Source organism: Ammospiza caudacuta, chromosome 5, assembly GCF_027887145.1.
Source record: "Ammospiza caudacuta isolate bAmmCau1 chromosome 5, bAmmCau1.pri, whole genome shotgun sequence".
Taxonomy (NCBI): Eukaryota; Metazoa; Chordata; class Aves; order Passeriformes; family Passerellidae; genus Ammospiza; species Ammospiza caudacuta.
The window spans coordinates 1,588,317-1,615,207 of NC_080597.1; the positions used below are offsets into that span (position 1 = coordinate 1,588,317).

At 41.2% G+C, this 26,891-nt stretch overlaps 1 protein-coding gene across 3 annotated transcripts in view; it reads right to left on the bottom strand.

Moving 5' to 3' along the window:
• Positions 1–26,891, bottom strand: part of BCAT1 (branched chain amino acid transaminase 1) — a 54,239-nt gene that overhangs the window by 14,362 nt on the left and 12,986 nt on the right. Inside the window, exons 2-7 of one of the 3 annotated variants that reach the window (XM_058805025.1) lie at positions 24,389–24,439; positions 9,897–10,097; positions 6,553–6,633; positions 5,107–5,226; positions 3,086–3,249; positions 2,121–2,263 (exon numbers count right to left, since the gene is read on the bottom strand). In XM_058805025.1, the coding sequence (XP_058661008.1) occupies positions 2,121–2,263; positions 3,086–3,249; positions 5,107–5,226; positions 6,553–6,633; positions 9,897–10,097; positions 24,389–24,439 (760 nt within the window). Of the gene's footprint in view, positions 1–2,120; positions 2,264–3,085; positions 3,250–5,106; positions 5,227–6,522; positions 6,634–9,896; positions 10,098–17,820; positions 17,951–24,388; positions 24,440–26,891 lie in introns of those variants that run through there. The other 2 variants (XM_058805024.1, XM_058805026.1) reach the window with 2 other exon arrangements.

The window sequence follows — 26,891 nt, forward strand, 5'->3', positions numbered from 1 at the left end:
AGTATGGAGCAAGTCATGCTGTTTCACCAAAAACTGAGCAGTTTTTTTCCACTACTCCCCCCTTTATGTTACAAACAAAATATTTTGCCAGGCTCCTCCTGCCATGCAGGACAAGATGTCACCTTTAGGCACAAAGGCTGCAAGAAAACCTACTCCTCATGGCTGTCCTCTAGACCAGGCTTTACTGGAATAAGCCTCTGCTTATAAACCAAGGAGAGCAGCTCAGCTCCCAGCAGCACCTCAGAGCACACAAGGATGGGCATTTTCTTTTGCTGATGATCTGCAGTTTCTGCCTCACTTTTTTTGATCCCTCTCAGCTGCAGCATTTGCAGAACAAAACCAAAGCACAGCCTGAGTGAGTGTCCTTTGTGAAGTGACAGAACACAGTGACAAGCAGTTCCAAATCCCCGTGCCAAGCCACAGGCAAGTATGTCATGGCACTGGGTGATTCCCAGCCAAAGATCCCACACATGAAGAGTGACTCAGCCCCCTGGGAGACAGCAAAGTGCTCCATGGGGACAATGCCCATGTCCTGTGAAAGGACAGGTGTGCCAGCATTGAGCCCTCCTGGGTGGCAGGAATGCCAAACTGTTTGCCACAGCCACCTGACAATGGCAGCATTGAGCCCTGCCCTGGCAGCTCTTTGGAACAGCACAGGGCTGCAGCTGCACCATTCCAGCATATTCCTGCTTCAAGTACAATGAGAACATTGAATTCTAATTATGTCCTTGCTTCAGTGTCCTTCCCTGGGCACAACGAGCCAAAATCTATTCTCATGTTTTTCCAGCTAAGCTCCAATTTGGCCATCTATCGACACTGACAAATCAACTGCTGCTGCAACAAGAACATGTCTAATATTTATCACTTCATTCATAAAGCTTCACAGACTCACTTAGCACTGAGGGACTGTTATCCCCCTTCTCAGAAATGTGGTAAAGGTTTTGCAGAAGAACAAGTAACAGAACTGGAGATAGGAATATGTTGCCTTGTTAAGTTCTTCTAAGCCTTCTGATGTTTTCATTCTTGTAAAGAAGTTTCTCATGCACTTTTATGTAAATAATTATTGTTTTTACATTCTTCTCTGGAGGAGGAGAAATTTGATGGACTGTTGGTTTGTCCAGCGTCGTTGGAGAGGTGGCACTTTCATCCTCCAATCCACTGTCACTTTTGAAAATCTATAAATGTTGGAGTCAGAAAAAAAACTTCCCATCTTTTTACCTTGGAAGTTACAGCGTGCATGTCGGTTTATTTCATGTCCTATAGCAAGAGGAGTCAGGTAGCAGGATCCCAACCACACTGAAATTATCCAATGCACACTGCTTTCCCCACAAAATGCTGCCTGTTCTCTGCAGAAAGCTGACAGTTCACTAAGGTACCCATGCTATCACAAGCACCGAATACTGGCATGCCCAATGGGTGCTTTTGAGATGCCCATATAGTTGGCTGGTTTTAATAGTTAGTTCTAATAGTTTTAATAGTTTAATCAGCATGTACCTTGCTCAGAGATGACTGTGGGTAGAAAGAGGTAAAAACAGCTTAAAGAATGATGATCCATCTTGAAAGCACCTTTTGAGCATTATTGATACCTGACACCCACCGACGTGTTTCTCTCGCTGCCACCACTGGACAGAACTTCAAATTCTTCAACGAGTTTTGGATTGGATGCTGCAATACTTCTGGAGATGGTTCAGGAATATCTGACTGGCCAGCAAGTGATGATGAGAGCCACTCACACTCAAAGCTACAGAGCCTGAAGGGTTGCACAGCCCTGAGCTGCCTTTTAGCACGTCTGCACTGCTTCTGAAACAACAGCTCCTGGAGCCCTAACACGCTGCTGGCACCCAGGCTGATGTGTGACCTTGTGCAGGGCTGAATTCTGTCCTTCTGAGCATGGGGACAGCCCAGCAGTTCGGTCTGCTACCAGCAGGCAGCACTCACAGCTGTTCCAGGATCTCCTCTCTCACAAATAACAGCCACCCAGTAACTTTCAGAATGGGCATTCCCTCTAACTTAAACAATCCTCATTAAAAAGATTATCATCTGCATTCTAACAATCATTTTGTAGATTACAGTCCCATTCACCTGCTCTGTTAAAGTTTTCACACTTTATGTTACCATACCTCCCTTTTCATTTATCCAGTAGAGAAACAGATTCATTGTTCCAACTTCAGTTATTTGGTGATCTTCTCCATAGAGCCACAAAACCTGCTGGCAGCCAAACTCCACAGCTTCTTGCTGGGCATAAATAGAAGAACCATAATTCCTTCAGGGGAAAAAAGAACCCAAAGAGTTATGAGTACCTGGTTGGGCATCTTCTCAATTTAAACAAGATTTTGTGCGCATCTACCTCATGAGCAAGTGCTCTGCAACAGTCACTGCTTGGCCCTGGGATATTTTCACTAGAAATATTCCAACAGGATTTTATTAGATTGTTTGTACCTACAACCCAAAAACTTTGAAGGGCTGAACAGCACCAACAACTCAAACATATCCATCCAAACTGTATTAACATACCTCTTGTTCCATATTCTGGACACTGTAATTATTGCAACTGAAAACCCTCAGAAATTATTTATCTTTATTTAGCAGCTGGCATCCTGGAGAGGGAGCAACAATTCCCCTCCAGGTTTTGGGCTTTTTTGGTGTTTTTCTTGGGCTTTTTGGTTGGTGTTTTTTAAAATTCATCTACCTCATGTCAGGTGGGTGACATACATTAGATGAAACTCCTGGAGCACAAAAAACACCAGAGGTGAGGGGGCTTTTTTCTAATAAAAGATATTAAGAGAACTAGCATCTTCAGGAATTGCAAGGGCAAGAGCCAAAGTATTACATGGACACCAACCAGGTGCACTTCTTCCGCTTGAGATGCTGCAAAAAAATCAACTGGCTGTAATATTCAAACAAAAATATGCAAGTGAGTTGCAAACATAATATCAGCAAAGTACAATTTTGAACTCTTCGTTGTAGTCTGTTGTTTATTTAACTACTAAATTTAACGTCTATGTTTCTTCTGGATTAGTTACTTCACTAAAGACCAAATCTGCTTTGGGAGCTGTGTAGAAAAGGCAGGATGATGTTTTCTTACCCTCCCACCTTGCAGTCTCCTGTTCCCCCTTTCCACGCTCTCACATACTTTGGATCTGCCCACAAGGATATTGGATTAAAGGTTCCACTTGCAAAGTAAGGGCCCACAGGGCTCAGAATGACATACAGCAGGGCTTTAGATGGCTTCTTCACTCCAAGGGAAGGCTGAAAATAAAGAAATGCAAACAAATCCAAAGTTACTGGTGTCCTTCAAACATCAGGGGCTGCACCATCAGCTTCTGAAACACTGCTCTCAGTGGGACTGTAGCATGAGAGTGCTTTTACCAGGACACTGCAAAGTGCTGCAATGAATACAAAATATTTCTATAACCTTCCCCTTATCCAAGCAGCACACCAACCCTAATTTTATATATACTGTCACCATTCACTTGCAGCCATTCAATTTATCTATATATTATTCTAGAACTCTCAAATAGTTTAACGTTTTTGAGAACTTAAAGATTAGCTTTACAAAGTGCTATACAATTATATTAATATAATACAATATGATACAAAATAATAGAATGGAATACAATAGAATATAATACTATATATGAATATAATATTAATTGATCATACCAGAAGCTCACAAAGCCTTCTGGGGGAAGGAGTGGCAACAACAGCAGTAACAGCAGTGGAGAATCCACTGTCAGCTGCATTAGTGACAGGAACAGTCCAGTGCCAGCCGGCATTGCCAGAGCTGAGTGCTGGCTCTCTGAATGCCTGAGTGAGAGCTAAAATTATTTGCCTACTAAAAACAGCTCACACAACAGCCCAGGAAATAACCAAAAATGTCAGAGTTTTTTCTGCCCCTCCTCTCTCAGAGATTGGTTCTCACACTACAAATCATCATCAATTAAGGTGCAGGTAAGAAGTTCTGGTGCTGGCCAAAGTTCTCCAGGTGCTGAAAGGGCTCCTTTGGTTTCTATCTGCCCTGCTGCTTCAGAAAGACTTCTCACAGGGTTAACTGAGATCTTGGTATTTTTGCTGATGTGATCATTCAAAAGATTGTGGTACCTGGGTTTCTGATTGATAAAAGCCTAGCAGGACATGCAACCTGGGTTAATGGAAAGGCCACAAGGGTTGGCTGTCCTGAAACAAAGCTCAGAGCAAAAGAATTTCCAAAAACAAAACCTGGGGTAAACACCCAAATTTTAATATCAGTACCTTATAGTCACTGAGTGGAGATTCCTTAATCTGAAAATCTGCAACTAGTTTAAAAGTATTAAATTAATGGGGTCCTAGAACCTGTGTGAAATGTAAAATGCTCACTTATGGTAACTACTTACAGATAGGGATATTGTAGTAGTTTAGTTTATATAGTTTGGAACCTACATTCTTTAGCTTCCTTGTCCTATGCTCTACCATTGTATATTTCTCTCTTGCTACTGCTGAAAAAAAAGCACCCTGAAGGATTTAATGAAATAAACTCTGTTTCTTTATCAACGCTACAGAAATGACTCACACATGAAACTCAGAGAGGACTCATTAACAGCTATTTGCTAAGGAGCCCCTTTGAAGGTTAGTTTTCAAGAATAATTGACAGAGGGACTAGTCCTTAGCTCTGTTGAAAGTGTTTCTTCTGAGACATCTTAATTTACAGGGTAAAATCTTCCAAAAACTTCTCTGTTCAGAAATGACTTGAAATTACAAAATGTACACAGCAAGCTGTGATCCATCATCTTCTCTCTGAATTATTAGGGTTTTAATATTACCACGTCAGGTACAACTATCCTTTTAGCACAACCCCAATTAACAAGCACTGCTCCATTCCCACCTCGAGTAGTGGGAGGAAACTCCGTTTATTTTCTGTGCTCTGAGCCAGTGTGCCCACTGAGTGGCACTGTGGTCAACCTTAAATTCGTGCTGGGGACTCCCAAGTAAAACCACAAAACCAATCTGCCTTCAAACTTCATCTTGTCACCTACTGACTGCCGAGTATTGCCCTGTGTGGATGGAGGGCTTTGCCTTGTACCTAAATAAACAAAAAGGAAAAAAAAAGGGAAAGAAAATATTGCACACCTCAGTTCCAATGAGGGTAGGACGGATGTAGAGGCTGGCATCGGTTGAGTAGGGCACCCACTCCTGCTCCAGCTCCACAAGCTTACGGATGCACTCCAACAGCTCCTTCTGGTCAAAAGTCTGGCAAAGAACAGAAAGGGAAAAAAACAAATGGAGAAATAAAGCTGGAACACTTTGTGGTCCTCACAGATCCACATGCTCCAGGGAATACCTACTCAGGATATGCAACACTGACACACTGCAGAGGTTCACATCTTCTTTGGGTTCATTCCTTACAGAATTTAATATCCCATGGTTTTAGCTACTGTGCCTTTTTGTGCAGTATCCTGAGCGACCTCCTCTGCTCCACAGTGTCCTCCTGAGATGGCAAAAAGGAGCCACTGACCCTTCTTGCCTCCAAAGCATGTGGAGAACTCCCTGTGCAGCCAGCTCAGCCAGGCATACAGCACCACCTCTTCTACAGGAGAGTGCTCTGCTTTACAGCTCCAAGGGCCAGCAAGTCTCCCAAAGCTCCCAAGGTCTTACAGCAATTAAGCTAACAAGTCTGGGAGGAAGTTCACTGGCCAAGATACAGTTGCTAAAAGCAGTGTTAAGTTACTGGCATGACAAAAACCAAAGGCACTCAAGAGGCTGAACAACTTAACTAAAGTGTAAAGAAGAAAAGGGAGAACATCAGCACCAGAGCAAATCAGACAGCTGCCTGCATGCAAATACCATTCTGATGGATGCAGAACAGCACCCATCCCTTGTCACTGTCCTATTTTCTGGAAAAATCCCTTCACCCAGGATTTCTCTCCTGGGAAGCTGAAAAGCCTCAGAGAAAAAGGAAAACAATAATTATCTGATTGCTTCTCTTGTGTTTTGCTGCTTTGGAATGTGTTTCATTGGTTTCTGCTGTCAATTATTTTGACTTATTGGCCAATCAGGGTCAAGCTGTGTTGAGGCTCTGGAAAGAGTCACGAGTTTTCATTATTCTCTTTTTAACCTTCTGTAAGTATCCTTTCTGTAATCTTTAGTATAGTATAGTATTCTTTAATATAATATAGTATCATAAAATAATAAATTAGCCTTCTGCGAATATGGAGTCAGATCCATCATTCCTTCCTGCATGGGGCACCCTGCAAATACAATAATACCTCAGAAACACTCTGAGGCAGCAGGGAGGCAACAATGAAAGCAAAACACCCTGTTTCTGATTTCAGCAAAACATCACTGTTCTGATTTTAAAACAATCAGTTAAAGGGTTTCCTTCAATAAGTAAGATCTGTTAACAAAGTCTGACTGTGCTATCGGACTAAAGAGTGTTTGATAAACGCTGCCAGTGCCAGTGAAAAGCTGTAGAGATGTGCACTGTGACAGTGAGAACCTGCCCTGAGGAGGCTGTCTGAAGGAGCAGGAGCTGCCCTGGGTACGTACTGGCAGGGTTGTCCTCAGCGCTGACCGTACCATCCTGTCCATGTTGAGGGTGGGCCGGAACAGGCGGATTTTGCCATCCACTCCTCGGTACGCCTTCATCCCTTCGAACAGCTACGAGCCAGGGAGGGGAGAAAGCACACAGTGACTCAGACAGCTCACCCCTGGGGATCCATGCCAGCTGGGGAAAGAAAAGCTTCACCCTCCTGCTCACAGCACCCGAACACCAAAATGCTAACTAGTGAGTTCTGGCAACACACCCCAGTGAGACAGATTTATCTGAAGTACAGGCAGGTCATCTTTGTAATATCAACTTCAATAATATCAATATTTAAAAACTGAAAATCAATAATTCCTCATTAGAACCTCAATTTTTTTTTCATAATTTGGTTACAGCAATTAAAATTTGTAGCATGTGTTTGACTTAACGATTCCCTCACATACTGACTGATACCTGAGTCAAAGCAGCATTTCTGCTTACATAAGGCATCTATAGAATTTTGTTTTATATATATGTTAATTATTTTTACAGCTCTGGCCAAAACACATCTTTGTTAGGAAGTATAGAATAAGGTAATGGAGAGAATTCTTGTAAAGTTCTTGCTGTAGTTGTAGCAGGAGCTGGTCACTTATTTCCCCCTTATGCCCCTATGGTGTGGAATGGGATTTAGCCTGCATGAGAGAGATGCAGCCTTACTCTAAACATAAAATACATGGAAATATTTTCTCTATATACTTTACAGGAAATTTAAACATAGTTACCCCATCAAACTGCAGGATCCAGACAACTGGTGTTGACAATCAGAAACCCTTACCCTATCAATGCTCTCCCAGCATCTCCTAACCACATCAAAAAACACACCCACCAAATATCCAGTTATTTTCAGCTACAGACTGGTAATTTCTGGTTATACTTATAGACAGAAACCACATGTACTATATAAGCTCACATTAATATATATGTATACACAGCTCTTATTTGGATTAAGTATTAAAGGCTCACTTATGCTTACAGACAAGAGGTCACATTCTCAGAATTTAATCTTCCAAAGCATTTCTTTGTACATTAAATTTCAGTGTAATTTCTATGAATTTAAGTGCATCACTGCTGTCAGTCTCCTCAGGCTTCTCCTTCTCTGACTGTTCCACAAAAAGTGGCTGGAACTGCATCCCTTGTGGTTGGAAGTCTAGACAGGCAGCTTTTTTATTCGGAAAAAATAATCCTATATTTGTGACCAAGTAATTTGAACAGAGTATTTCAGGTTTCACTGTTATCAAATTCTATGCTTTTCCATAAGGATCACTGAAATGCAATCTTTAGAAAACTTGTGTGCAGTTCCATGGCAGAGCTAGGTCCTTCCACATGACAAATTTTAATTGGGTTGTAACTGGGTTGCGGAATCCCAGCAATTTTCCTCAGGCTGTGTGCCAATTATGTAGCAGAACCAGAATTAGAACCCAGAACTTTTTGCCTTCCAAACCTGTCTTAGTCCTATGGCAATGCCAGCCTTATTAAAAGCTTGGCACAATTTTGAAAAAGAAATTGTTCCTAGGGTAGACATTGTAGCCACCAAAAAAAAAGTCTTTAATAAAGAACAGCATTACATATATCAGATATCATTACATATATTACAGATATCTAGCTGATATTTTGATATGGTTTTTACCAGGCCAGTCACTAACTGATAGCACAAGGCTGGAATGATACTTTCTTATCCCAGAACACATTTTTTATCCCCCCACCCTTCTCCCAAACACATTCACAGAACTTTTAATGAGAGGGAAAAGGGAGGAATGTCACTACTAAGAGCTGATCAATGGTTTGACAGAAGTAAGAATCACACCATTACTGAAACACAAAGCCTTCTCAAGATGTTAAATCTTTTTCTCCAAAAATAAATACTTTTCATCTTCCAGAGCTCAGTAAAACCTTCCACTCATTAAAAAAGGGAGACAGAGATGTGTTCCAGAAATGTTCATCTTTAATGAAAGCAACTGCTGTGGTTGCTTGATGGTTGGTTGCTACAGTGGGGTGAGAACAGCACTATCTGACACCTGTACATCACAGGAGCTGGATCTGGAGTTCAGCAGATCCAGATTAGCACACTGCATCATGGAGGGCAAGGAGAAAGGGGAGGGAATGCCAAACTCATCACTTTCATTATACCCACTGTGTATTCATTGAGCCACAGCAATGACACCAGATTCTCCTCTCTCTGTCCTCTTGGCTAGAGGAAACGTGATGCAATAAGGGTAAAAGAATAAAAAAAATGGAAAAAAAAAAAGAGCATATTCATATTAGCAATTATTTCAGACCAGGCCAGAGGCCAAGCATTAAAGCAATGTGCTACTAAGAGTGAAATACAGATTTGGGACTCCAGCGTGGTTTCTGACTTCCTGGGCAGATCAAGAGCTGCAGCCTCAGGCCCAGGGCCTGCTGTAATTTACACAGGACCTCTGGAGGCTTGGTGACTAGATGAGGAAAAAATCAGTCAAAATAAAAATGAAGGCAGGAACTCAGGGAAAACAAGCAGGGAAAGCCTCCCCTGTACAAGTGGTTAAAATACAAAAAAAAAAAAAAAAAAAAAAAAAAGGAAAAAAGGAAAAATAATAATAAAAGCAGCACAAGCAACTCCACAGACTGTGGTGGAGACACTCCCACCTACCCAGAGTTGGGAGAAGAGGGCTTCATTTCAGGTTCTGTGCCCTGCTGGGGCTCCCATAGGTGTGAGCACAGCCCAAGCTGCTCTGCAGGCACCAAAGGCAGCTATGGGTAACAGTCAGCTAAGCACAGAAACTTTAACCACGCTGGTTTCCAGCCTAACATCCCACTTCCCAAAGTTCCCTGCTATCTGTTCTCCTCAAACACACTTGTATACACTGAGTGCATCAGATCCAGCTCTGAGCTCCAGGGACTGGTTCAGAGTTTCAAACAAGCACCTGCCTAGCCTGTCCTGCAATCCAAGCTACCAACCTTTAAACCAGCTGCAAGTGACTTGTACAGAGTGCATGTTCAGCCCCCAGATTAAAGCTACTCTGAGATGCCCTGACACACATCAGAGACAGTAACTGGACCAACCCACTGTCAGGGAACAAGAATGGTTTTTAAGATAAATTTATCACCACTCAAGAATGAGCTCACCTTCCCTAAGCTAGGACCTTAAGTGTGCTGGCACCCCCAGGCCAAGCTGCCTCTGTGTTATACATAACCCTGTTGTAAATACTGCAATTACTCTGGAAGAACACCACTTAACAGAACAAGATGTAACTCAATATTAATGAAATAAAGGCAGTAATACTCCTTGTATAACAAAGCTGTGGCTTCCATAGCTAATAAAACAAAAAACATTTGGTTTCCAAATCAATGTACTACTCACTTCTACAGCATAGTGCAGGGCTGAGGCAGCTGGATGTATGGAGAGGTTCTCTAGAGGCCTGATACAGGGTTTCTCCCATCCTGAAGCCAAGGACCATTCAATTGTCAGCATATTGTCAGTGAACACAGTTCCAAACACCAGACCAGTGGGGTCTGGCTTCTCCTTGAATGTCGTGGCCGGGGTGATAATCAAGTCAGAAGCCTGAAGGAACACAGAGACAAAAATGAAGTGTATCAAAATAATGAAGTCAGACTCATTTAAAATTATTCTGCATCAGTGAACAAGGACAAGCTTTAATATTTTCTCTGTAGGAAATTAATATTATCTCTGTAGGGATATTTAATAACATGATGGTTAAAGGCAGCTAACCTTTAAGTAGCTGGCAAAATATTCATAAAGGGCACACAAACATATACACAGTGCTGTTGTACAAGTAGCAGCATATTTTGAAATTCTGTTTAAGAATTAAGTTGAAGAAGTAGTACAAGGTACAAACCCAGAAAATGAGCACATGAAATTTCTTGGACACTTAGGTTAACACCCAATTGCTGTACCTCAGAACATAAGCTGATCATCAGAAATTAATCACCATCACAACTAAGTACATGCCACACTGATTTTTCTTTAATACATAAAACCAATGTGAGAGATCAGAGCCAGCAGTCAGAAAGTCACTTATGCCACAATAACTTGCTCATTCAAACACTTCTGACCCTAGAAAGATCCCATTAGCAAAAAAGGCTAAATCCTTCCCTGCACCAGGGACTGCAGACTCTCTTATAAGCCACAACTAGCTGCAGACATGTGCCACAGGGTTTTGCACTGGTTCTGCCTGGGATGGAGTTAATTTTCTCTATGATAGCTCCTGTGGTGTGAATCATCCTGAAGAACAGCAGGGAAATTAGGAATGCAGATCTCTGGCACATCACTCCCCTTTTATCCACAGGTAGGGGCTGAACAACCAGAGAGGGCTGCAAAGCAGGCAGAGCCTTGAGTCTCCCTCTCCTTTCCCTTCCTGTGCTTCCTTCTGGGCATTTAAACTGCTGCTCAAAAGCCAGGGAGAGTTCAAAGAATCATATTCAAAGCTCCATTTTCCTTCCTAATATAACCCAGAAAGCACTGGCCTTCATTGCAGACTCCCAGGTGAAATCCTGCTCCTCTGTGCTGGGTGCATATGGAATAGACTGGAACAGAGGTAGTCCAGAATACTGATCAAGTGATTTGCACAATTGTTATTTGATCTAAAAAGGTGCTTCTGCAAAGAGATCTCAGTGTCTTGGACTTCTCACCCTCTGCATGCATTTTGAAAAAGAGACAAAATCAGTCCCAAGCTTTTGAAGACGTGTACCCCCATCTCTGTAAATAACCTAATTTTCAAGATGTCTTTAATGAACAAAGACCTGTTTCTTATTGATTTGCTGTTTTGGTTGAGGTTTTTTTGCTTAATGGTTTAGATGTGAAATTAACTTAGAGCAGGAGCACATGAATAGCTAAAAGCTTGTTTCAACTATCTCCAATTATAAGGCTTGTCTAGATATTACAGTGCATTAGTCTGGTTGAATTAATACATAATTTGATGAAACAACAATTACTCTGCTTAACTCTTCCCTTTATTCTTCTGACAGTGAATGCTCCAATGGGAGAAGCACCACCTAATGATGTCCTGAAACTCATTTTACCTGGCAACCTCTTAGCCCTCTTATCAAGCTTTAGGAATAAAAGGTATCAGAGAATATGTGGATCAGAATAAAAACCACAGAGGAGTGTTTGCAATTATCCACAGCTCAAGAAAACAATTACTGGGGAGCAGGGATGTCAGTGGGGCTTAAGTGAGTGTGTGGAACACAGCTGTATCTCTGGGTTTATCTCTGCAAAGAATCACAGCTGCTAAAGAATTCCCTCTTCCCCTGGTATCAACTGCTTTCCCTAGATTCCAGGCTCCTCAGGTCACTTTCATTAGGGTAATTATGGTACAATAAACTGGCCTGGGGACCATAATTATCATTTGAAGCCTCTTTTCCTAGAATTCCCATCAGTGTGCTGATTTCTGCTTTCATGACTCCCTTTGCTGCCTCCTCAGTGGTGGCAGCACAACTACTTGAAAGGCATCACTTCAAAACAGTTTGTTAAATTTGCTGGGGTTAACAATAGCTTTTATTTAAGGATGGGAAAGGATTTTAACCTGGCTCTTCTCATAAATCCACAAGAAGTGTAGAGGGAGCAGCAAGCTGAACAGGTGGAGAAACTCACTCGCTGCATTTCAGTTTGAGTCCCTCAAAGGCAGAAAGTTCAGAGAGTCAGAACTCTGACCCTGATCCAGAAAAGAAGCGGACAGCTCCCAGACCACAGAGCTTCCTGGAACTGCACAGTCTGACCAGGAATCCCCTTTGTTCTTTCAGAATTTGGGCAAGCCAGCTTTCCTTCAGACACTGTGCCAACACCTGAGCCAACAGAGTCAGGTACAGCACCTGACCTGTAACAATTCCTTCAAACAACAGCAGGAACAGCCTGGCTAAGACCTTAGAGACATGCTGAACTGCACTGACCAGCAGGGCAACAATCACTCAACAGGCAAAAAGGCAATTTTCTCATTCTTATAATCCTGTGAACCTCTCTGGAGATCCACTTTTTTGGCCACTACTTTCTTAATATCCTTTCCTAGGACTCTATTCCTTCACCCATTATGTCCTTTTCTCAGTTTTTTTTTTACCAAGCAGTGTAAATTAACAGTGTGAAACAATCTTTCAGAATCTAAATTCTTTTTCTGTCAAGACAGCATCAAGTGCTGCGATGCATTTGGCCTTCTTTTTCCACGGAGGAGAACACACTGGGAGGAGGTTTTGGGGATCATCCTTGGAAAGTCTCTCCCACAGTGTGGTCTGCATGAAGTATTAGCTCAGCTTCTTCTGGGTCACTGTGTAGGACACCCTACACAACACCTCCCCTGGCTCACAAACCCTTTGTTCAGGCAGCACCAGGAGGGAAATCAAAAACTCAGAATATCCCACAGAAGGGGAGCAGAACAAGGCCAGGTGACAAATGCCACAGTATTATCAAGTATCAATGCCTATTCTGTTAACATCCCTCTTTAAACGATTATCACAGCACTACTCTGCTATCACCTGTGACCTTTACAAACAGCAATTTCCTCTCTTCCTTTGCAAACATTCCCCAAGCCCTAAAAGCAGCATGTTAAGGGTGCATTAGGGATTGGCATAAGCACCCATCCAGATCTCCACTGTTTGCACTGCTAACACAAAGGTGAATTTTCAGCTAGGTTTGTGTTGTGTTTGCTTTGTTTATCCAACATGCTCTCAAAGCACCTCCTGATGATGTTGTCCAATAAAACCATTAACCTGGAAGGAAAACTGGTAAATGCCAAACAAAAAGGATAAGGAAGACTAAAAAAAGAAGATGATGTGGCACATGGTCTGAGTGCAGCTATTTGGCACCTGTTTTCTAAAGTAAAATGACACAGTTCCAAGCCTGCAAAATCTCCATGTCACAGCAGAAAGGGATGTAGAAGATGTCCCTCCAACATCCCAGCCCAGGACTCCCTGGTAAGGAATTGGAAATACCAAAATTGCCCTGCCTATGGTAGGCACAAGGGAGTGGTAGGGAAACAGCTGCATTCTGTTGATTTTCAGGGCTTTTATGGCAACACTAAACCTACACAGGGCTGCTGGTCCCGGGAGACACCTTCTGAGAACGCCCTCAGCTGGAAAGTACCTGTTCATTCCAGTGCAGCTTCTTCCAGGGCAAAGCTTTACCCAGCCCAAGTAAATAAGACATATTGTGACATTTTGACACTAAAATTCACCATTTGATCAAAACAGATCTTCTCAATTACGAGCTGGGCCAATTAAAGGTGATGTGCTCATCTATGTCAGTTCTAATCAAGGCTATGACACCACATCCTGGTGCCTGGCTGAGCTGTCACTTCAAGGCTTGTTCCACCCCACCTCTGCAATGGCTTTAAGTGGACTTGGAGCTGACAGCAGTCCCTGGCCAGAGCTGCCATTCTCCTTGTTGCATTCCTTCCTTTCTAACTCTAGACAGCCATCTCAGGTAGGTGCAGATGGCAAGGACATATTTTGTCCTACACTTTCTAGCAAGTCTTGGCAATGCGTTTGCAAATGATCCTTGGCTGCAGTTATTTGCACTGCACTGAAAATCCCAGACCATAAGCCGTAACAGCTCTAACTCATTTGACACACCCAAACTTTTCTAAGCGCTGGGCTAGGCCAGGCATTTCTATCACTTAATTGAGTAAAACCAGACCTGGCAGTCCCAGCTGTAAAATAACTCACAGGTCACCTAAAAACAGCAGCAAGTTTCAGCAGAGATCCCCAAAACATTAACATGCACCCAAGTGAGACTGACTGCAATCTCCTCTGATGAAAACAGTAACCTCCCTGACCTCCAGTCTAGGTGATTAATTCAAGATCACAAGCTACTGCAATAATTTTTTTATCTTATGTTGAATTTGTAAGCATATCCTAGGAAAGATCAAGGCCTTCTCACGCAACAACAAACACAGAAGCACAGGCAAAATCAAGGAACTTGTTCTGCCCTTCCACTTGAGAACAGCAGTGGAACAAATACTGAGAAGGAGACAGATTACAAAAAGCACAAGGACTTACTGTGATAGGGAAAGGCAACAAAGCATAGTTGAGGAGAGTTGGAGAGAATGAATAAAGTAATATTTATATAAGCCATCCTATGATCCCTTTACCATCAATACTATTTTAAATTTACAACAGAGCCTGAGGCTTGAGAATGGAATGTGTGCCAAGATATCATAATAAGATTTGAGGAGGAAAAAAAGCCCTGTTTTTATTACTACTACTACTATCACCAAAGGAAAAACAAAACAAAACAAAAACCAGTCTTCTGCAATCCCAGGGTAAATATCAAAAATAACAGAAATCTTTCAACATAAAGCTTCCTTGAAACTTCATCTGAGATATGTCAGCACATGTAATTGGACTGAGTGCTGGAACCATTGCATCAGGTTGGCTGTACATTGGGTAATAAACCATAGAACAAATGACAAAGCAAAACAGAGTCAAGGCTCTGACTCAGCTGTGAGACAGACATGGAAACAGCAGGAAATATGGCTGGAAGGACCATGTCCAGTCCATCCTCTGCAAGGCATCTCCCCCAAACTATTCATAACAGATACTGCTCAGATATCTGTCTCACCAAAGAACGAAATTCTGCTACACCCTGCAAGAACAGGAGGGCAGCATAACCCACTGCTGGCTCCTTTAACCTTTCCCCTGCTCTGACAGAGGCTCCAGCTCTGCTGCAGGAATGTTTGATCTGCAGCAGTAGGTAGGGAAGGAAACCTGTTCTGACAAGAAAACAGACAAGTGGATGGAATTGACATAAACTTCTTGCCTAAAGGAATGAAAAGGGCACCCAGGGCAGCAGCACAGCTGAAAATATATTCTGAAGCACTCAAAACACAACAGAAGGGAAATTAAGATGTTGGAAAGCTACAGTCAGGCTAGATGATAAAGCATAAAATAAATTTCTTTTGCCCTAAAAACATATCATTAATTTCAATGGCACTAGCTAAATTTTAAGAGTTTTTCCATGTTGCTGAAATGCTGCCTGCATAACTTCCCACTGATTTGATCCAGAGACAATTTAAGTTAATCAAGACCCTTTTTTCCAGCTTTGTAGGAATCTAGATTGTAAGGCAGGAAAAACTACCTGAATCTTTACAACCTCATCCCTTTCTTCTGCTTGAGGAAAAATAAATGGATTTAAAATTGCTAGGTTTGGGGTTTTTTTTTCTCTCCATTACTGATTAGTTTCTTCTCCACTGACATATTTCACAAGATGTATTTTTAAGGTTAAGAAAGATGCTGGGATGGGGTTCCTACAGATCTTAAGGAAACCTTCCACCTGATATTAAGGAAATCTTAAGAAACAAATCTACTTTATTTCAGTGGGGTCTACCTCCTCTACTCCAGCTATTTGTATTTTCAGATCTACAAAAAACAGTCACTTACTATCTCCCCTATAAAAAAAATTCCCTAAAACATTTCAAATATAGTTCTCTCTATGCAATTCAGACAACAAAGACGTTGATGAGTGTATTAAACATTGGAATAAAACCAGACCCACTGGCTGTATTTTGGTCATGAATCATTTTTTTGGTAACAGCTGCTCCCATCAACTGAGTGTGGTGAGAAGGGAGTGTGAGCAGGCTTGAATGCAGCCATTGCACAGGTGTGAAAAACACACTGGTGTGGAAAACACACTGCTATAAGCTCTCTGTTGCCTTTAGGCAAGTCAGCTAAAAACTCTATTTGGCCATACAACTGCACTTCACATCTGCAGTGCAGACACACCTGGGATTCAGATTAGAAAGAAGCAATTCCATTTAGGGAAACACAGACTACAATTCCATAACAGCAGAAAGTCCTCTCATATGTCTGTACACAAATATTTCCATAAAACCAGAACTAGGACCATTCTTCACTAATGGCAGTCACAGCTAGTTACCTAATTTGTGTGGTTCAGCATTAACACAAACTGCTTTTCTCAAAGATCTGGCAGCTTGGTTAATGCAATTGCTGATGCTGTGCTGCTCCTTGCCTCACAACCACTGCATTTCTGCACAGCAGCATAAACACAGTGTTCCATTTTTAGAAAGAGTTTGCCTGAGAGAAGGTTTGAGTCTAACACAAGCTGAGGCCTCACACTGGCCTGTGACACAAGACTGGAATAGAGAGGTCTGACATTTCGCCAATAACACATCTTTGCACCAAGATTCAAGACGCTTCTGTCTCCTATTTTGGGAAATATCATTTGTACTTCACATGAAGCAACTGGAACAAAAAATGAGATTTACTGCATCTAACCTTCTCTGAAAGAAGTAGCCATGCCGAAGGAAGAAATGAACTGCAAACCTAAATTTCAGACAGACAAGTTGGAAGTGTTTTGCCTAAGTAGCCTGGCCAGTCACAAACATGTTGAGTGGAGCAGCCAAGAATAGAACCATAATCTCGTATGACCAAGTCCTGAGCAGTTGCAATTAAATCTTCTTACCCTGATTTTAATAAGCTTGCAGACATGCAGGAAAGTGGATTCATGGAATGCAGGCACCCAAAACCTTCTGGAATATAAATTTAAAATGCTTTCATGGTACAGTCTCTATATTGTACAGAGGTTATGGGAACCATTTCAAACACTCAGTTAACCACACCTGACTCTTGCTCAGATTCCATTTCCCTTTCACACTGGCAGACAGAAGGTAAATTAAATATTGCCATGAAATTCAGTGTCTGATTTGCCAATGAAAATGCCACAGTTTGCCATTTCATTCCACTCAGTATTTTCTTAGAAACAGGGACTAAATACAGGATTAAAATAAACCTCTTCCAACTCTCTAAGCTGTTAATTCATGGAAAGTTAGGATATCCTTCCAAAAAGCAAGCAGGAAGGAAAAGAGAATCCTATGGAAAAAAACAACCAACTTAATTCTCTTCCTAAATTGCAGCTTTTATTCAAGTGGCTCAGCAAAGAAAACATTTACTATCAAAACTGGGGACAAGAAATCACAATTACATGAAAACTTAAGAAATCCTGTAAACAGGTATGGACACTATGGATTTTTTAAGTTTTGAAGTCAGTTTATAAATTTTCTTTGATCACTGACTGGTGCTAAGCCTTGCATTTTAAAATCAACTCTTTACCCTGGGAAAAACAAATCGAGAAGATGATACAAGCTAAATACAATCTCCAAAATTCCAGTGCAATTTCAGTGATTTTACAGACACATCTTAAGCTCCTAGTAAAAAAAGATAAAGCATCGCTTTCTTGTGCTATAAATCAACTCAGCCAAACTGCCCCTGGCTGTGTTTTCAGCAGTTTCCTTTTATCTTGGCTAAAAGCTCCTGTTACTCACCCGAAGACAATTAGCTTTATTTGCAAATCCTCCAGCTCCAGATAACCCATCAGTTCCTCTCTTACAGCTCAGAAAATCTATTTGCTAAAAGCCTGCAACTGTTTGAAGAACATTACCCACTTGAAGAGAGACACAGAACCACTTCCCATCGAGCTGACAGTGAAAGGAGCTGCAAAGGGATCCCAAATTCTTTCCTAATAACTGGAATGAGAGCAGCAGATATGTGTCAGCCTGGTGCACCTATTAATAGTAATACTCAAGAGTTTGTGCCATGCCCACGTGGATGTAAAATATCACAGAAACCATTCAGCACTCTTTATTCTGGAACTGGATAAAGTTTTCCTATTGGCAGGTAAAGATGAGGGAATGGATTTGACTGTAAATCACCTGAAATAATTCTGCAGCATACACATGCCTGCTAGGATGCATAACCAGGTGGTATGAAAGTACAGTGATTTAACAGCATTATTACTCACCAATCTTTTTTTAATGCAACATATCACAAAAACCAAATACTTTTGTTACTGCTGACAATAACCCAAAGCAAACATATTCAGGTGAAACCAAATTAAAATCAGAACGACCTTTTCTAAGGCAGTGCCAACCCCACACAAGCTAAATATTTTATGACAATAACAGAGCTGGCCTCTAGCTGGGCATCCCTGATCTAACAGTGGCTACAGCTCTGTACTTCCACAGAGGTGATGCAGAGATGAGCTACCACAGGGGAACTGAGGGGCTTCAGCTGAAGGGGATCAGACACAGGAGAACAGGAATTCCTTAGGAGAGCAGCCCAGCTCTGCCATTCAGCAAAGGCACAGAGGCCTCTCCAGGGCTGATGAGAGCCCCACCTCCAAAGCATTTGGATATCCTCACTGTATCCTGTTACACACACACATCCACTGGGATGTTTCTCTTTTACTGCTTCCAGACAGTTTATGTAACAGCAGATTTTCTATACACACATTCCAGGGAGCTACTGCTCATCACAGCATCAAGATGTCACTACTATAACAAATCTTTCCCCATACAATTTAATAGAAAGGAAATGCTCTATCTCACCAAGCAAAATTTAAAATAGAGTGTAATAGAGAATTTTAAATGCCAATGCAGGGCATTCTTCTAATATCCCCCCCTAACACTCACAACCCCTGAAGAATCAACAGCTGCAATGTGACAAAAGGCCTCACTGGGTGCACATGTGCTTTGGCAGGTAAATAATTTACTGATGTCAGCAGAAAATGATAAATTGAGGACAAGCTGTGGAGGAAATAATATATATTTGAAAACCTATAAACCATGTAAATTGCTTTATATTTATTAGCCTTGTGGGTAATATGGTAACTATGCCTGTGTATTTCCTCATTCCAAAAATCCTTGAGTGTTCCTTGATCCATATGCTCTGAGTATGTCAGTAACTTTACCTACTGCTCCTATAAAGTGAAAATAGAGGAAAACTGCTCAGTACTTCCTAAACTCTTCCAGAAGTGGAAATTTAACCCTGTCACACTCCTGTGCAAATGTGATAGTCATTTAGTTTAGACTTTAAGATGATGTTTCAAAAATTGGACTACTCAGTATTTTATACACTTTGATCTTTGCATTTGATGGGAAACAAGAATGATAGATAAAAAAATAATTTTCATCTTTCATTTAAAAAACCCCTAGGATCAGAGAACTGTTTGTTGTTTATCACTGCCAGAAAACTTTTACATACCATATAGTTTGCTAAATTAAAGCTTAAAACTATATATTTTCTCAAAATGGATTGCTCTCTCTCCCAATTCCCAGAGTAAGGAATACTATATCCCACTGTATTTACCACAAATCACAGGCTCACTTAGTATAAAAATGATTATGGCTCACAGTAATGTAAAACTGTCACTGGCAGTCCCTCAATTTGAATCACAAATGGAAATTTGAACCTGCATTGGAAAAAGAATTTCAGTTTCTTCTCGTGTAACATACACTGGAGCTTTAGATTCTGTGGGAAAATTGTCAGAGATTTTTTGGTAGGAGTTTTTGGGGGGGCTTTATATATGTAGAGTAGAAATAATCTTTATGTTCAGATTTGTACAATACTTAGCACAGCACCACCTAATTCACAGATTAAAAATGTTAGAGCAATGCAAGAAACAAATAAGGCATACATCCCTATGGAAAATTCAGCATATCCAGCACCTCACCTGGCTGGAGGTGAGACAGCCTGGGCTGGAAGCCATGCAGGTGTATCAGCAGAGCACTGCACTTTCCCTAACAAGCCCAAGATGCCCAGAGGGGTCAGGGGATGCAGCACAGCCCTGCTCAAGCAGCTGCCAGGGCTCACAACTCACTGGCCCAGAGCCTGGCAGAAAGCTGTGGGAGCACTCACACATATTCAGAGCGGCACTGTGGCCACATTTCTCTTCACAGACAAAAGCAAGGCAGAACTTCCCAAGGATATTCTGGGATTCACATTCTCTGCACGTCAGAGAAAGGAAAAACAATTCTTGTCTCATTTGTTGTGCCTGTGTTTGCTCACAAGTGGAATGCATTGAGGAAGATTGTTTACCTGAAGGGAATTGGTAACTGGATTCTGGTGTGGTTTGATTCACTGACCAATTGAATCCAGATGTGTGCATCAGGACTATCAGGACAGTCACAAGATGAGTGCAGTGGAGTGCTTGGCAGATTCAGTTTACACGTAATGTAATATAGTACAGAATAATACAGTATAATAAAGTAATTAATTAGCCTTCTGATAAGATGGAGTCCTCATCATCATTCCTCCTGGACATATCACTGATATAGCAGAGGAGTTAAAGAGTTAAACATTTCTCCTTCTGCCACCACAAGCCTTGACATGAGCAACTCAATCTAGGCCCACTTGTAGGCTACAGCTACTCCATTCTGCTCCAATGTGGCAAACCAGCCAGTATTCCCTAGAAATTTCCTAGAAAGTCTGCACCACTTTGGCTCACTAAACAGGCTGTTAAAAAGTAAAACAAAAGTACTGAACTTTGCACCATTACAATGCCAAATTTCCAGAGCTTCAGATCACTGAAAGTCAGAGAAGCATTACAGGAGTAGGTAAAACCTTTTTGAAGTGCTCCATGTATCAATCTCAAAGGCAAAACAAAGACAAATTCCCAGATAAAAGGCTACGTTAAGTCATCTTTCAGGATATGAAAGAAATAAAAGGCATCACAGATGCCTTTAGTTTCTTAACATCAAGTGCTAGGAATTCCAAGTCAGAATTCACACATTAAAAGAAACCAAATCAGAGTTACATATGGAAACAGACTGCTACATTCTCCAAACATTTATTCTGTCTTGTGACAGCACAATGAGCAGAATGAATGCATTAAAGGAACTACCAGATTTTTAGTCATAAAAATTAAGTGCCTTAGACATAATTGTGTGCTGCTGTTTTGTGGTATTACTGGATGCAAGTATAAGAACAAAACCAGATATGTGCATTTCTTGATCCAACTTCCCACAAAACCACTCACTGGCACAAAGGATGACTGTACTCTCCATTACTGGTGTGATATCTCCCTCACAGAGATCCAGTGCTGGCTAGAGACAAAAACTACAACTTAGGTGTGGCCACAAATCACCATCTGCTATTAAATGAACAAAATAATTTAGATAATTATTTATATATTTATAAGTGCATACTACAGTCAAGGCTGTTGTATGCACTTATATAAATATTTATAAGTGCATACAACAGGGAGGGAAGAAAGTTTCAGTCCCATGGAAGGAGCTTGGTAGATAAATTTTGGAGATCTGACACTCTCAGCATAATCACTGTTTCCTTCAATGTTTCTTAGCTGTTCCACGATCACTGCTCAGAAGGCAACCCTAAATGCCATACATTAAATGTAACTACAAACCTGCCAGGATGAGACTTTTAACTGCAGAACTGAGTCAAACTAAGGTAGCTCAGGGGCAGTGAGGATGCAGGAAACGCCAATTCTGACCTGCTGCTTTTAAAAAAGCATGAGAACAGAGAAAAAGCAGCAGATAGAGGGGCTCAGTGCCTGCCAGAAATTGTGGTAACATTCATGCCTTCCCCCCAGTGTACAGGAACTTTCTAACTCCACCTTTCAAAGCCAGGCAGAAACTGCAGCAGAACTCAAAGCAGCTCACCGCACCTAAAAATCTCAGCACAGCATTCTGAACAGAAATGTCTTCAGAGGGCTAATCTGGCATTCAAATGCTGGAAACAGTATGTTTTATGTAAGCTTTAACCAAAACCATACCCTGTTTTCTGCACTCCCACAATCTTGGATTGCTTAGGTCACTGGCAGAAAATTGCAGTTTTGCTCAACCCCATGGGTCAGCTTGATGCCTTTGAAATATTATTAGCTATAGTTTCTGAAATTGTAACCCCATAACTGTCTGCCACAAAAATGTTTGAGAAGATCCCTAGAATGAATCCAGGCTATTTTATTTTCATTTTGTGTTGCTGTTTTTTTTTCTTAATTTATGAAGTTTTTCCTTCTTAATTTTACCAAGAAGTTGAAGAGGCTGAAAAATAATTATTATAATGCATGATACTGCAACCAGGACCTATCTTCTCACCTTAACTTTCATACCCACGCTTCCCACAGTACAGTATTTTCTGGAAACCTCCAGATTTCTACAAAAGTCTCAGCTGACCTTCAGAAACAGAACCATAAGGCAAGAATGAAGTCCCACAAATTAGACTTCAGCCTGAGCCAGCTGCTTTCTCCTAGCATTATTCCCTCTATGACCATCTGTCCCACCTGTTAATGTGTTTTTCCCCTCACCCACCATCTCTACTACCATGATCTACCATTCTGGCTGACACACAAATATCAGTGCAAAGGAAGCTGGACTAAATCCAGCTTTGTGCCACTTGGTATTTGGAGCTTTGGTAAGGCACCTGCTTGACTGCTGGTATAATTAAATCTGCCTTAAGCGTGCTTTAGTTCATGCCAAGTTCACCTGTGAGCCAAACACAAGAGTTTGTTGTCCTTCCTCACACTGCCTCAATGAGTGAAAGTTTGGGTCAGTTTGGTTACACAAGGGTCTCCTCCTGTACAGCAATTCTTGTTTGCAAATATCCATGCACATTTTGCTGAATGAATCTACTGAGATCTGTTTGTTGAAGGTGAATCCACAAAACAGCCCCTGCACTCCAGACTTGTGAGTTCTTGTGGTTTCAAAACGGGCTGCATTCCTGACTTTGTCAGCATTTTTTAAAACAGACCTTCAGGCTGAAAAGTCATCCTGAATTTTCCTCCTTGGGCAGAAGTGCCAGAGAGACACAACACGAAGAAATGAGGAAGAGAAGAACTGGGAAGGGCTGAGAATGAGGAAATACAAATTAAATGGCATGTTGCTACACAGTGAAATTCTGCAGTCATGGACTATCAAGAATTCCTTGCTGTTTTCAATGAGATTAACATCAGAATAAACCTTACCAAAGCTATTTTTAATAAATAAATTAATTAAATTGTATATTATATTATATTATATTATATTATATTATATTATATTATATTATATTATATTATATTATATTATATTATATTATATTATATTATATCATATCATATTATATTTTTAATGGTTTTATTTTATAATATAGTTTTATTTTAGACTATTCTATTCTAATAATATATGATAATATAAACACTATCAAAGTATATATAATATATTACATACAATTATATATATTAAATATAAATATAAAATTATATATTATATCATACATATTATATGCATATATTATATCTATAATATAAATATTATCATATCAAATAATATGAAATGTATTATATTTGATAATATAAATACTATCAAATATTTATTGCAGCATTAATTTTTCATATCTGTTTAGAGCCTGACAACTGAAGGGGAAATAATTACTTAAGCATAGCTCTGAAGACTGCACAGCTGTGGCAGTGCCCAAAAAAGTCAGGAAGAACACAACACTTACAAAGCACATCATCAAAATTTCATCTCATGTACTGCTGACAATAGTCAGAAATAACAGGAACGGAACTGCTGAAAAATCATGAGTTTTTCTGAGTACTGCTTTTGCATTTCTGCAAAACATAAATAAGGCTTTTTTGAAGACTGTAAATCAGGGAATAAGAGAAAAGGAATTACAGATGTGTGACATAAAGAATAAAGGCAAAGGACTTAGAAAAGGCAGGAAAAAGGAAATTAGGACAGATGCAGAATTCAAAGGAGCACATGCTGACAGGCTCTGGACTTCCAACAGAAAACTGGAAACTGACATCTGTACCCATACAGTTTTAAAATGAGCTCTTAGTTCCTAGCACTGCATCCAGGAAGGAGACAGAGGAAAAGAATGGTATCTTAACTGAGCTCATTTCTAGGCATAAGATTAAAATAAAAAGAGAGGGATGCAATTTCACATCAGCTCCTGGCAGCTGCTCAGCATTCCTGACTGTCCCAGCCTGGTTTGTTATGGAGTGCTGATAATGTTCCCAAGCTGCAGAGCTTTGGAGCCCTTCTGTGATCCTCAGCTCTACAGCTTTGGGATCCAATGGAAACCCCCTTTTTTATGAAGGCCATTGAAACATACCTTGAAAGATTCAGTCATTTGCTTTCCTGCTTCTCCCGAGAGTCCTCCACCCTACGAAAAACAAACCCAGAGCAAATCAAATCCAGTGCACAGTGCAGGAAAGGTGATACACATTCACTTCATTCATTTCAGACTGTACTGAATCAGCAGGCTTTGCATCAGTAAATGTATTGGCAAGAACTCTGTGGTGAGTTCTTAGCACAACTTTCCATCTTCTGGGCTCTCAGTTTTACTTCAGTTCCTTTATTTTGTGCAACTGCACTTCAAGGCTTCATATATGAGACAAATATATACACACGTAATACCCTAGATTAGATCATTACTCTGTAGTGTAGAAGGTTATGGACAACATCATGAGTTTTTCATTCAGAGCTGAATAAATAAACTGAGTTTTTACTCAGGTTTCTCTACTAAAGTAACCAACTAACAGGTTTGCTTTTGCCTTTTAAAAGAGAAGGTTGAGTAGGCAGAATGGAAGAAAAAAGAAAGAACTGGTTTTGTTAAATCCTTCATTAACCAAAGAGAGTAATAAGGAGAGTAATAATTTTGCATAATCTGCACTGTTGAACTTCAGGTTTCTGCAAAGAAACTGGGAGGGGAAAGAAGACAAAAAAAAAAAAAGAGTGCTAGTTCCAGACATCCTTCTGTTCAACAACAGACAGGGGGAAGCCATCTACCTAAAAATAAGATTCCCATTTCCCACAGCATCACCTCAGCATCTCTGTGGGCCCTCCTGCGGTGCCTGCACCTTCCCTGCAGTTACAGCACGGAACAAAGGAGACAAAGCCACAACAAGGTTCCTTGTTACCCAGCAGCCTTCAAGAAGGAGCTGAAAAGGTGAAGTGGGTGCAGAGGCCTGGGAGGGGGAAGGAGGACCAGGAGCAAGAGGCTGGGGTGATGGGCCATGAAGGAGGATGGCTGGGATGATGGCTTTAGGGAGCACAACTGGAAGGATGGAGAGGACTTGCTTGCTGCATCTCAGGTGAGAGCTCCCAGTCCAGATGGGAAAGCCCCAGATCAAACGTACAATCCCCTGATGGAAAGAAGATGAAAAGAAAACCTTTCATGGTCAGCCTGTGAGATCCCAACCCTCACTCCCAGGGAGGGCTGGGGCAGGTGGATGGCAGTGTCAGCAACACAGCAGCCACCAAACTGTGGGGTCAGGGCTGGCACCACATGGATCACAGGCTTACACAGAGGGCAAATAACATGATTCTTTTCCCTTTTTACAGATCTTGGAAATATGGTAAACAGACAAAAAATGAAAAGAAAAAAGAAGCAGTATTTTCAGTGGACCTTCCACAGATCACAGCCTTGCTACCAGCAAAAAAAAAAAAGGCCAAGTCCCAGCCACAGCAGATCTCACTTCCTCTCCCCTTCCCCCCAGGGAGCCCCCCACATCCCTCCTGCTGCCTCTTCTCAGCTTTAACCCTACTGTTCCTCTTTTTTTTGTAATTCTCTACAGCAAGGCAGGCAATTGTGGCTACAGGACCCTTCCTATGCACTAAAAGAGAATGGGCCAAGAGAGATCACAAATCTCTTTACAATATCCCAGAATGCTTTATCCTTCATTAAAAATATGTTTTATTTGCCTTAGAGCTGAGGGTTTTCTACTCCAGAAAGATAACACTTTGGCAGAGTGGTAGACCCAAGCAGGACTAAAGTGTCACCCAAAGCCAAGGACACTGTACAGTAACAGCTCCTTGCTTTACCTGTAATTTTTCAAACACTTCCAAACCCACTGGTAAAATCCTAGAAATCCTTTCTGACACCATCAGCAGACAGCAGTGAAGCATTCCACAGATGAATGGAGGCATCTGATTTTTCTCTGCACTGCAATGAATGAGGATGGAGAACCTGCTGGTTCCCAGCTAACAGGATCGGAACTGCCAGCTCTGGAAGAAAAATACCCTAATGCCATCATCCCACCTCTGGAAAAAAAATATCTCAGAGAGCTCCAGCTCCACTGCTGGCTCTTGTCTAACTTCCAGCATGCCAAGCTGGATTTGCTAATAATAATTACTGGTGACAGCAAATACTGACAAGTACTTAACCGCTATGCTTCATTTTCTTCCTGTTGCTGCTCCATGGAGTTGCCCTAAAGCAAGAGCTGGCATCAGCACAGAGGACTGGAGTGAGCTGGATACAGCTTAATATTCTCTTTCATGATCTTTCTTAAAGATACCAAGGCTGCATGTGAATTTGGAGTGCAGACCACCTACAGAACAGCCCCTGGGGCTCCATCACGTGTCTCTTCAGTTCAACATTACCACTGAACCCAGTGAAGTCTCCAGCCCCATTTTGGGCACATGCCATGGGGCCAATCCTGCTCTCCATGAAGTCATTATTAATTTTTACAGATTGAACTCATATTTAAAGCAAGTAGCTAACTGCCTTTGTTAACACACTGAAATTAAACTGAGTTAATCCCTCAGCACTAGAAAGAAATACCACAATTACTTTCTAATTAACAGAGTCATATTTTAATGGCTCCATGGCCTAC